General features: G+C 36.4%; 1 protein-coding gene across 5 annotated transcripts in view; it reads right to left on the bottom strand.

Moving 5' to 3' along the window:
* The window catches only part of MORC1 (MORC family CW-type zinc finger 1), a 357,937-nt gene that overhangs the window by 158,334 nt on the left and 186,723 nt on the right, over positions 1–12,880 (bottom strand). For all 5 annotated transcript variants that reach the window (XM_059922175.1, XM_059922174.1, XM_059922178.1 and 2 more), the window contains 2 exons: positions 12,044–12,203; positions 10,145–10,250 (listed from right to left, as the gene is read on the bottom strand). In XM_059922175.1, coding sequence (XP_059778158.1) covers positions 10,145–10,250; positions 12,044–12,203 — 266 coding nt within the window. The remainder of the gene's footprint in view (positions 1–10,144; positions 10,251–12,043; positions 12,204–12,880) is intronic.

Here is a 12,880-nt window from a genome sequence, read left to right as displayed (position 1 = left end):
TTGGGTCACAAATCAAGCCTCGGAATATTTAAGAAAATTGAAATCATATCAAGCACCTTTTCTGATCACAATGCTATGAGACTGGAAATCAATTACAGGAAAAAAACTGTAAAAAACACAGATACATGGAGGCTAAACAGTGTGCTACTAAATAACCAAGAGATCACCGAAGAAATCAAAGAAGAAATTAAAAAATACATAGAAACAAATGACAACGAAAACACGACAACCCAAAACCTATGGGACGCAGCAAGAGCAGTTCTAAGAGGGAAGTTTATGGCAATTCAATCTCACCTCAAGAAACAACAAAAATATCAAATACACAATCTAACCCTGCACTTAAAACAAATACAGAAAGAAGAACAAAGAAAACCAAAAGTCAGTAGAAGGAAAGGAATCATAAAGATCAGAGCAGAAATAAATGAAATAGAAACAAAGAAAACAATAGCAAAGATCAATAAAACTAAAAGCTGGTTCTTTGAGAAGATAAAATTGATAAACCATTAGTCAGACTGATCAAGAAAAAGAGGGAGAGGAATGCAAATCAATAAAATTAGAAATGAAAAAGGAGAAATCACAACTGACACTGGAGAAATACAAAGGATTATAAGAGACTACTACAAACAACTATATGCCAATAAAATGGACAACCACAAAGAAATGGACAAATTCTTGGAAAGGTACAAATTTCCAAGACTGAACCAGGAAGAATTAGAAAATATGAACAGACCAATCACAAGTAATGAAATTGAAACTGTGATTAAAAATCTTCCAACAAACAAAAGTCCAGGACAAGATGGCTTCACAGGCGAATTCTATCAAACATTTAGAGAAGAGCTAACACCCATCCTTCTCAAACTCTTCCAAAAAATTGTGGAGGAAGGAACACTCCCAAACTCATTCTACGAGACCACCATCACCCTGATACCAAAGCCAGACAAAGATATCACACAAAAAGAAAATTATACATCAATATCACTGATGAACATAGATGCAAAAATCCTCAACAAAATACTAGCAAACAGAATCCAACAGCACATTAAAAGGATCATACACCATGATCAAGTGGGACTTATCCCAGGGATGCAAGGATTCTTCAATATACGCAAATCAATCAATGTGATACACCATATTAACAAATTGAAGAATGAAAACCATAGGATCATCTCAATAGATGCAGAAAAAACTTTGCCAAATTCAACACCCATTTATGATGAAAACTCTCCAGAAAATAGGCATAGAGGGAAACTACCTCAACATAATAAAGGCCATATATGACAAACCCACAGCTAGCATTATACTCAATGGTGAAAAATGGAAAGCATTTCCACTAGGATCAGGAAAAAGACAAGAATGTCCACTCTTGCCACTCTTATTCAACACAGTTTTGGAAGTCCTTAGCCACGGCTATCAGAGAAGAAAAAGAAATAAAAGGAATACAAATTGGAAAAGAAGAAGTAAAACTGTCACTATTTGCTGATGACATGACACTATACATAGAAAATCATAAAGATGCCACCAGAGAGCTACTTGAACTAATCAATGAATTTCATAAGGTTGCAGGACACAAAATTAATGCACAGAAATCTCTGGCATTCTTGTACACCAACAACAAAAACTCAGAAAAAGAAATTAAGGAAACACTCCCATTTACCACTGCAACAAAAACAATAAAATACCAAGGAATAAACCTGCCTAAGGAGGTGAAAGACCTGTACTCAGAAAACTATAAGACACTGATGAAAGAAATCAAAGATGACATAAACAGATGGAGAAATATACCATGTTCTTGGATTGGAAGAATCAATATTGTGAAAATGACTATACTACCCATAGCAATCTACAAATTCAGTGCAATCCCTATCAAATTACCAATGGCATTTTTTACAGAACTAGAACAAAAAATCTTACAATTCATATGGAAACACAAAAGACCCCAAATAGCCAAAGCAATCTTGGGAAAGAAAAACAGAGTTGGAGGAAGCAGGCTCCTCGACTTCAAACTATACCACAAAGCTACAGTAATCAAGACATTATGGTACTGGCACAAAAACAGAAATATAGATCAATGGTACAGGATAGAATGCCCAGAGATAAACCCACGCACATATGGGCACCTAATTTACGACAAAGGAGGCAAGAACATACAATGGAGAAAAAGACAGCCTCTTCAATAAGTGGTACTGGGAAAACTGGACAGCTACATGTAAAAGAATGAAATTAGAACACTACCTAACACCATACACAAAAATAAACTCCAAATGGATTAAAGACTTAAATGTGAGACCAGACACTATAAAACTTTTAGAGGAAAAAACATTAAAAAAACACTCTTTGACATAAACCACAACAAGATCTTTTTTGACCCATCTCCTAGATTAACAGAAATTTTAAAAAATAAACAAATAGGACTTAATGAAACTTAAAAGCTTTTGCACAGCAAAGGAAACCATAAACAAGACAAAAAGACAACCCTCAGAATGGGAGAAAATATTGGCAACTGAAACAACAGACAAAGGATTAATCTCCAAAATATACAAACAGCTCATGGAGATCAATATCAAAAAAAAAAAACAAACAATCCAGTTAAAATATGGGTGGAAGACATAAATAGACATTTCACCAAGGAAGACATACAGATGGCCAAGAGGCACATGAAAAGATGCTCAACATCACTAATTATTAGAGAAATGCAAATCAAACCTACAATGAGGTATCACCTCACACAGGTCAAAATGGCCATTATCAAAAATGCTAGAAACAATAAATGCTGGAAAGGGTGTGGTGAAAAGGGAACCCTCCTACACTGTTGGTGGGAATGTAAATTTGATACAATCACTATGGAAAACAGTATGGAGGTTCCTTAAAAAACTAAAAAAAAGAAACAAACTAAAAACGGAACTACCATATAACCCAGCAATACCACTACTGAGCATATACCCTGAGAAAACCATAATTTAAAAGGAGGCATGCACCACAATGTTCATTGCAGCACTATATACAATAGCCAGGACATGGAACCAACCAAAATGTCCATCGACAGATGAATGGATAAAGAAGATGTCGCACATATATACAATGGAATATTACTCAGCCATAAAAAGAAATGAAATTGACTTATTTGTAGTGAGGTGGATGGACCTAGAGACTGCCATACAGAGAGAAGTAAGTCAGAAAGAGAAAAACGAATACCATATGCTAACGCATATATATGGAATCTTAAAAAAAAAAAAAATGGTACTGATGAACCTAGAGGTAGACATAGAGAATGGACTTGATGACACGGGGTGGGAAGGTGAAGCTGGGGCAAAGTGAGAGTGGCATCGACATATATACACTACCAAATGAAAAATAGCTGGTTGGTGGGAAGCAGCAGCATAGCACAGAGAGAACGGCTTGGTGCTTTGTGGGGACCTACAGGGATGGGATAGGGAGGATGGGAGGGAGGCTCAAGTGGGAGGGGATATGCGGACATGTGTATGCATATGGCTGACTCGCTTCGTTGTGCAACAGAAACTAACCCGGTATTGTGAAGAAATTATTCTCCAATGAAGATCTATTAAAAAATTATTAAATTAATTTCATGTTTCTTTTTACTTTTCTTAATGTAGCTCCTAATAAATTTACGATGACATATGTGGTTCATATTTTGGCTATCACTATATTTCTTTCTTTTTTTTAAATTTTATTTTATATATTTCTTTAAACAGCAGGTTCTTATTAGTCATCCATTTTACACACATCAGTGTATACATGTCAATCACAATCTCCCAATTCATCCCACCACCACCCCCCAGCCCCACCACTTTCCCCCCTTGGTGTCCATACGTCTTTTCTCTACTTCTGTGTCTCAATTTCCGCTCTGCAAACCGGTTCATCTATACCATTTTCTACATTCCACATATATGTGTTAATATACGATATTTGTTTTTCCTTTTCTGAGTTACTTCACTCAGTATGATAGTCTCTAGATCCATCCACGTCTCTACAAATGACCCAATTTCGTTCCTTTTTATGGCTGAGTAATATTCCATTGTATATATGTACCACACCTTCTTTATCCATTCGTCTGTCAATGGGCATTTAGGTTGCTTCCATGACCTGGCTTTGTAAATAGTGCTGCAATGAACACTGAGGTACGTGTGTCTTTTTGAATTACGGTTTTCTCTGGGTATATGCCCAGTAGTGGAATTGCTGGGTCATATGGTAATTCTATTTTTAGTTTTTTAAGGAACCTCCATACTGTTCTCCATAGTGGCTGCATCAATTTACATTCCCACCAACAGTGCAAGAGGGTTCCCTTTTCTCCACACCCTCTCCAGCATTTGCTCTTTGTAGATTTTCTAATGATACCCATTCTGATTGGTGTGAGGTGACACCTCAGTGTAGTTTTGATTTGCATTTCTCTAACAGTTAGTGATGTTGAGCAGCTTTTCATGTGCCTCTTGGCCATCTGTATGTCTTCTTTGGAGAAATGTCTATTTAGGTCTTCTGCCCATTTTTGAATTGGTTGTTTGTTTTTTTAATATTGAGCTGCATGAGCTGTTTATATATTTTGGAGATTAATCCTTTGTCAGTTGATTCGTTTGCAAATGTTTTCTCCCATTCTGAGGGTTGTCTTTTCGTCTTATTTATGGTTTCCTTTGCTGTGCAAAAGCTTTTAAGTTTCATTAGGTCCCATTTGTTTATTTTTGTTTTTATTTCCATTACTCTAGGAGATGGATCAAAAAATATCTCGCTGTGATTTATATCAAAGAGTGTTCTTCCTATGTTTTCCTCTAAGAGTTTTATAGTGTCCAGTCTTACATTTAGGTCTCAAATCCATTTTGAGTTTATTTTTGTGTATGGTGTTAGGGAGTGTTCTCATTTCATTCTTTTACATGTAGCTGTCCAGTTTTCCCAGTACCACTTATTGAAGAGACTGTCTTTTCTCCATTGTATATCCTTGCCTCCTTTATCATAGATTAGTTGACCATAGGTCCGTGGGTTTCTCTCTGGGCTTTCTATCCTGTTGCATTGATCTATATTTCTGTTTTTGTGCCAGTACCATATTGCCTAGATTACTGTAGCTTTGTAGTATAGTCTGAAGTCAGGGAGTCTGATTCCTCCAGCACCGTTTTTTTCCCTCAGGATTGCTTTGGCTACGTGGGGTCCTCTTGTGTCTCCATACAAATTTTCAGATTTTCTATTCTACTTCTGTAAAAAATGCCATTGGTAATTTGATAGGGATTGCATTGAATCTGTAGATTGCTTTGGGTAGTATAGTCATTTTCACAATATTGATTCTTCCAATCCAAGAACATGGTATATCTCTCCATCTGTTGGTATCATCTTTAATTTCTTTCATCAGTGTCTTACAGTTTTCTGCATACAGGTTTTTGTCTCCTTAGGTAGGTTTATTCCTAGATATTCTATTCTTTTTGTTGCAATGGTAAATGGGGGTGTTTCCTTAATTTCTTTTTCAGATTTTTCATCATTAGTGTATAGGAATGCAAGAGATTCCTGTGCATTAATTTTGTATCTGGAAACTTTACCAAATTCAATGATTAGCTCTAGTAGTTTTCTGGTGGCATCTTTAGGATTCTCTATGTATAGTATCATGTCATCTGCAAACAGTGACAGTTTTACTTCTTCTTTTCCAATTTGTATTCCTTTTATTTCTTTTTCTTCTCTGACTGCCGTGGCTAGGACTTCCAAAACTATGCTGAATAACAGTGGTGAGAGTGGACATCCTTGTCTTTTTCCTGATCTTAGAGGAAATGCTTTCAGTTTTTCACCATTGAGAATGATGTTTGCTGTGGGTTTGTCATATATGGCCTTTATTATGTTGAGGTAGGTTCCCTCTATGCCTACTTTCTGGAGAGTTTTTATCATAAATGGGTGTTGAATTTTGTCAAAAGCTTTTTCTGCATCTATTGAGATGATCATATGATTTTTCTTCTTCAATTTGTTAATATGGTGTATCACATTGATTGCTTTACATACATTGAAGAATCCTTGCATCCCTGGGATAAATACCACTTGATCATGGTGTATGATCCTTTTAATGTGCTGTTGGATTCTGTTTGCTAGTATTTTGTTGAGGATATTTGCATCTGTATTCATCAGTGATATTGGTCTGTAATTTTCTTTTTTTGTAGTATCTTTGTCTGGTTTTGGTATCAGGGTGATGGTGGCCTCATAGAATGAGTTTGGAAGTTAACCTTCCTCTGCAATTTTTTGGAAGATTTTGAGAAGGATGGGTTTTAGCGCTTCTCTAAATGTTTGACAGAATTCACCTGTGAAGCCATCTGGTCCTGGACTTCTGTTTATTGGAAGATTTTTAATCACAGTTTCAATTTCATTACTTGTGATTGCTGTTCATATTTTCTATTTCTTCCTGGTTCAGTCTTGGAAGGTTATACCTTTCTAAGAATTTGTCCATTTCTTCCAGGTTGTCCATTTTATTGGCATAGAGTTGCTTGTAGTAGTCTCTTAGGATGCTTTGTATTTCTGCCGTGTCTGTTGTAACTTCTGCTTTTTCATTTCTAATTTTATTGATTTGAGTCCTCTCCCTCTTTTTCTTGATCAGTCTGACTAATGGTTTATCAATTTTATCTTCTCAAAGAACCAGCTTTTAGTTTTATTGATCTTTGCTATTGTTTTCTTTGTTTCTATTTCATTTATTTCTGCTCTGATCTTTATGATTTCTTTCCTTCTACTAACTTTGGGTTTTGTTTGTTTTTCTTTCTCTAATTCCTTTAGGTTAACATTAGATTGTTTATTTGAGATTTTTCTTGTTTCTTGAGGTAGGCTTGTATAGCTATAAACTTCCCTCTTAGAACTGCTTTTGCTGCATCCCATACGTTTTGGATCGTCGTGTTTTCATTGTCATTTGCCTCTAGGTATTTTTTGATTTCCTCTTTGATTTCTTCAGTGATCTCTTGGTTATTTAGTAACATATTGTTTAGCCTTCATGTGTTTGTGTTTTTTACGTTTTTCTCCCTGTAACTGATTTCTAATCTCATAGCATTGTGGTCAGACAAGATGCTTGATATGATTTCAATTTTCTTAAATTTACTGAGGCTTGATTTGTGACCCAAGATATGATCTATTCTGGAGAATGTTCCGTGCACACTTAAGAAGAAAGTATAATCTGCTGTTCTTGGATGGAATGTCCTATAAACAATTAAATCTATCTGGTCTATTGTGTTATTTAAAGCTTTTGTTTCCTTATTAATTTTCTGTTTGGATGATCTGTCCATTGGTGTAAGTGAGGTGTTAAAGTCCCCCAATATTTTTGTGTTACCGGCGATTTCCAGTTTTAGAGCTGTTAGTAGTTGCCTTATGTATTGAGGTGCTCCTATGTTGGGTGCATATATATTTATAATTGTTATATCTTCTCCTTGGATTGATCCCTTGATCATTATGTAATGCCCTTCCTTGTCTCTTGTAACATTCTTTAAAGTCTATTTTATCTGATATGAGTATTGCTACTCCAGCTTTCTTTTGATTTCCATTTGCGTGCAATATCTTTTTCCATCCCCTCACTTTCAGTCTCTATGTGTCCCTAGGTCTGAAGTGGGTCTCTTGTAGACAGCACATATATGGGTCTTGTTTTTGTATCCATTCAGGAAGCCTGTGTCTTTTGGTTGGAGCATTTAATCCATTCATGTTTAAGGTAATTTTCGATATGTATGTTCCTATGACCATTTTCTTAATTGTTTTGGGTTTGTTTTTGTAGGTCCTTTTCTTCTCTTGTGTTTCCCACTTAAAGAAGTTCTTTTAGCATTTGTTGTAGAGCTGGTTTGGTGGTGCTGAATTCTCTTAGCTTTTGCTTGTCTGTAAAGTTTTTGACTTCTCCATCGAATCTGAATGAGATCCTTGTCAGGTAGATTAACCTTGGTTGCAGGTTCTTCCCTTTCATAACTTTAAGTATATCATGCCACTCCCTCTGTCTTGTAGAGTTTCTGCTGAGAAATCAGCTATTAACCTTATGGGAGTTCTCTTGTATGTTATTTGTCATTTTTCCCTTGCTGCTTTCAATAATTTTTCTTTGTCTTTAATTTTTGCCAATTTAATTACTGTGCTTCTCGGCATGTTTCTCCTTGGGCTTATCCTGTATGGGACTCTCTGCGCTTCCTGGACTTGGGTGGCTATTTCCTTTCCCATGTTAGGGAAGTTTTCGACTATAATCTCTTCAAATATTTTCTCGGGTCCTTTCTCTCTCTCTTCTCCTGAGAGGTCTCTTAGGCTTTCTTCATTTCTTTTCTTTCTTTTTTCTTTATTGTGTTCTGCAGCAGTGAATTCCCCCATTCTGTCTTCCAAGTCACTTATCCGTTCCTCTGCCTCAGTTACTCTGTTATTGATTCCTTCTAGTGTATTTTTCATTTCAGTTATTGTGTTGTTCATCTCTGTTTGTTTGTTTTTTTAATTCTTCTAGATCTTTGTTAAACATTTCTTGCATCTTCTCGATCTTTGCCTCCACTCTTTTTCTGAGGTCCTAGATCATCTTCACCATCATTATTCTGAATTCTCTTTCTGGAAGATTGCCTATCTCTGTTTCATTTAGGTGTTTTCTGGGGTTTTATCTTGTTCCTTCATCTGGTACATAGTCCTCTGCCTTTTCATCTTGTCTATCTTTCTGTGAATGTGGTTTTTGTTCCACAGGTTGCAGGACTGTAGTTCTTTTTGCTTCTGCTGTCTGCCCTCTGGTGGATGAGGCTATCTGGCTCTCACTATATTTCTATTGCACCACAGTGGTTCACGAAATGAATCAGGCTAGATTAAATTCCTTTAAAATCCCTTCTAGCTCTAAAGGGAACCCTCTTGCACTGTTGCTGGGAATGTAATTTGATACAGCCACTATGGAGGTTCCTGAAAAAACTAAAAATAGAACTACCATATGCCACAGCAATCCCACTATTGGGCATATACCCTGAGAAAACCATAATTCAAAAAGAGACATGTACCACAATGTTCATTGCAGCACTATTTACAGTAGCCAGGACATGGAAGCAACCTAAGTGTCCATCAGCAGATGAATGGATAAAGAAGATGTGGCACATCTATACAATGGAATATTACTCAGCCATAAAACGAAATTGAGTTATTTGTCGTGAGGTGGATGGACCTAGAGTCTGTCATACAGAGTGAAGTAAGTCAGAAAGAGAAAAACAAATACCATATGCTAACACATATATATGGAATCTAAAACAAACAAACAAAAAAAATGATTCTGATGAACCTAGGGCCAGGGCAGGAATAAAGACACAGATGTAGAGAATGGACTTGAGGACATGGGGATGGGGGAGGGTAAGCTGGGACGAAGTGAGAGAGTAGCATTGACATATATACACTACCAAATGTAAAATACATAGCTAGTGGGAAGCAGCTGCATAGCACAGGGAGATCAGCTCAGTGCTTTGTGACCACCTAGAGGGGTGGGATAGAGAGGGTGGGAGGGAGACACAAGAGGGAGGGGATATGGGGATATATGTATACATACAGCTGATTCACTTTGTTACACAGCAGAAACTAACACAACACTGTAAAGCAATTATACTCCAATAAAGATGTTAAGAAAATAAATCCCGTCTAGCTCTAGCATGCTGACACTAAGAGACTATAGGCTCAAGCTAATAAGTTTTAAATTCAAAGTTACTTTAGAGAAATCCAGGGTTAATTACTATTTCATATTTCTCCACAGTTTTTCACCCATGCCCCCTACTGTTTTCTCAATTCTGTTTCCTATGGATCCCCAATAGCCAAGAAAAATGAATGTCCATTTATTTATTTATAAACTGCAAGTATACAGTTCATAGGGCCATTCTGAATTGTCATTCAGTCATATTCCTCTGAATCACCTGTGGAACATATGAGAAATATTGATTCCTAGGCTTGATATCTGGAGATTCTGACTCAGTACATTTGGGATGCGATAGGATCCTATACTTCTCAAGAAGCTACCTACGTCACTCAGAGGCTCAGCCAGGTTTGCGAATCAGTTGTCTAGCCTAACTTACTTCATCTGTAACTGGGGTAAAATTAATTGTTCTAGAGACAAGGCCTGGTGGCCCCCGACCTGGAACGAGGATGTAGAGCTCCTAACTCAAGCTCACTGCCATTGTTGACACCTGTTCTGACAAACACTCATATTACTCACTCTTCAAGAGCTCCAGCCATCAGTATATCTTCCTTGTCAGTTTTAACATCCAACTCAGGTTCTCCACTAAGCAGAAGCTTCAAGTTATAAATAACCAGCAAAGTACCTAGTGGAAAAATAGATATTTGACTCGTCAATATTTAACTATACTATGTGTTAGTTATGGTGCTATTATCTCACCTATGGAATTAAGCCTGCTATAGACCAAATTTCTTTTTGTACTTCAGTAAATAATATGCTTGGATAAGTTCCAAGATATACGTCTTATAGCAAATTCCACTCTCTGCCAAAGAGTGTTGAGTTTCTACAGTATAGCACTTCTTTTTACTATTCAATTCATTATGTCTTTCAATGTGGATTCTTAAACTTTGGAACTCTTTTCATAATTTGCATTACAAAAACTGTTAGAAGCCTGAACCAAATTTGTATTATAGGCAAAGCTCTCACTGGCAGAACTGAAATCAATGCACATAAGAACAAAGATGAATTTTCAACATTTGTATAAATATGAAGTACTGCTTTTAGACTCTGAAACAGGTGTTGGTAAACTTTTTCTGTAAAGGGCCAGATAATAAATACTTCAGGCTTTGCAGGCCTCTCACATCTACTCACAACTCAATTCCACAGCTGTAGCATGAAAGCTGCCATAGGGAATACACAAATGAATGATGTGGCTATTTCCAATAAAAATTTATTAACAAAAACAGCTATGGGGCCGATATGACCTGCAGGCGCTAGAGTTTGCTGACCCCTGCTCTAAAGCACAGTAAACAAAAAAATCCAAATTCTTTATGAAGTTGATTGTAATATAAAGACAAACACCATTGTCAGAGAAATTTTAAGAACAACCAATTACAGTTTTTTTGGTAATACTAAAACAGAAGGAAGAACAGCAGAGTGACTAAGAATTTGGACTTGGACTTGGGAGCCTAAATACTTGGGTCTACATCCTGGATCAACCATTTACTAGCACAATGACCTCAGGTAAGTTTCCTAACCTCTCTGAACCTAAGTTTTCTAATGTATATGATGGAGCTCATGAGGTACCTAAAACACTGAGTTGTTTAGAGGATTAAATGAGTTAATTTTTATAAAGCATTTAGAAAAGTATTCAGGAAACAGTACATCTTTCATTTATATGAGTATTTCACAATTAGAAGGCAACAAAGAGATTACATTAACTGCCCATAAAGTATGCCACATACGTTAATGAAATGAATATTTATTTAATTGCCACTATTTTTCCGCTGTGAGAAAGGGAAAAGGATGACATAAAACGTCACTTTTAAACAAAATGCCACAGGTCAGAGAAGAAATTTTGAAGGTAACACAGGCCAAGTCACAAAAAAAATTCTCAGAATTTTGCTATAAGCATAACATAAAACATAATTTTAATATAAACATAACAGAATTTTGCATATAAACATTACAAAAAGCAGAATGCAAATAGTTTTCTCTAGAGTAGGAATCTTTTTGCTTCCAGATATGAAAAGTGGTAGAAGTCTGGAGAAAGACTGGCACAGAAACCTGGATTCGTTATTTTATAAATTGCTAACTCTCTTATAAACCCTGGCATCATCTAATCTTGGATGCTGCAGTAAAGCATCTGGTGCAGAGACTGTGATTCCTTGTGGTAATAGCCAGTATCATCCTCTTCTTATCCAGTTTCACCAAGATCACACAAGTACAAACCTTTCTCCCAACGTCAGGGACTTAAGAATTATTCCCATTTGGATTCTCTGAGACAAAACTTACATAAATAAAATGAATAACTGCCCCATATGAGACTCCATGTGATACTATAAATAGAAGAAAATACGAAATCATATTTATAGTCTTTCATAAGACACTGAAAACAAATACTTTCACATCAAAATTTCAGGGTTGTGATGATCTTACCACATTTCCCATAGATCACATCAAACTGCTGCATCAATTCAGCTTTGGTTTTAAATGGAGAATACTTATAAATTATAGACAATTCCGTTGAGAATTTCTGAGGATCATCTGTGACAGATTCTCTAGTTCTTGTTAACCATGAAGGTATTGGAACCACAACCTATTAAAAAAACACACATCAATTTACTATGAAATACACAAAGAAAAACCATCATTCTTTTGTCTGATCCTAATTCAGTTCATTTACCATCCAGCCAAATTATAAAACACTAAGTTAAATGTTTATTTTTCCCAGGTATTCTAGTTTTATAAGGAAGAGACACATGACAAATATGTATACTTGGAGTTTTATTCTAAAATGTTCCACTGTAGAATGTGGGAACAGATGGAATCTAACTCAGCCCCCTATGGAATTATGGGTAGAATAGCAGAGGGGACAACAGTATCAGCATTTTAGAAGCTGAAAAGCATATCCAAGTATGACAGCATATCCAAGAAGTATGACAGCATATCCAAGCAACCAATCCAAAGCCCGTGCCAGGCAGGAGAAGCACTAGCCTGACTTACAATTCAGAGTCTGCTAAAAGGCTCAGCGATTGATGGCATGAATTAACTCTGGAGGTAGGGTAAAAGGAGAAGAGAGCTAGAAGTAGCATCCAGATCCCCACCTGGCAATAGCTCCTCCCCGACCTCCACAGGGACTGATGTTTATTAACTGGAAAGAGTGGAACAAAGCACGTCTGGATTAGAGGATATATCAGGCACAGTTGGCAGGGGACCTTACTTAGATTAGAGGGATTAAATAAAAGTATACATATTGGATGCTGAGAACCCCAG

This window comes from Balaenoptera ricei, chromosome 4 (assembly GCF_028023285.1).
Source record: "Balaenoptera ricei isolate mBalRic1 chromosome 4, mBalRic1.hap2, whole genome shotgun sequence".
In the NCBI taxonomy this organism is placed as follows: domain Eukaryota; kingdom Metazoa; phylum Chordata; class Mammalia; order Artiodactyla; family Balaenopteridae; genus Balaenoptera; species Balaenoptera ricei.
Note: the sequence above shows the minus strand (reverse complement) of the source record. Positions and strands in the feature narration are given on the sequence as shown.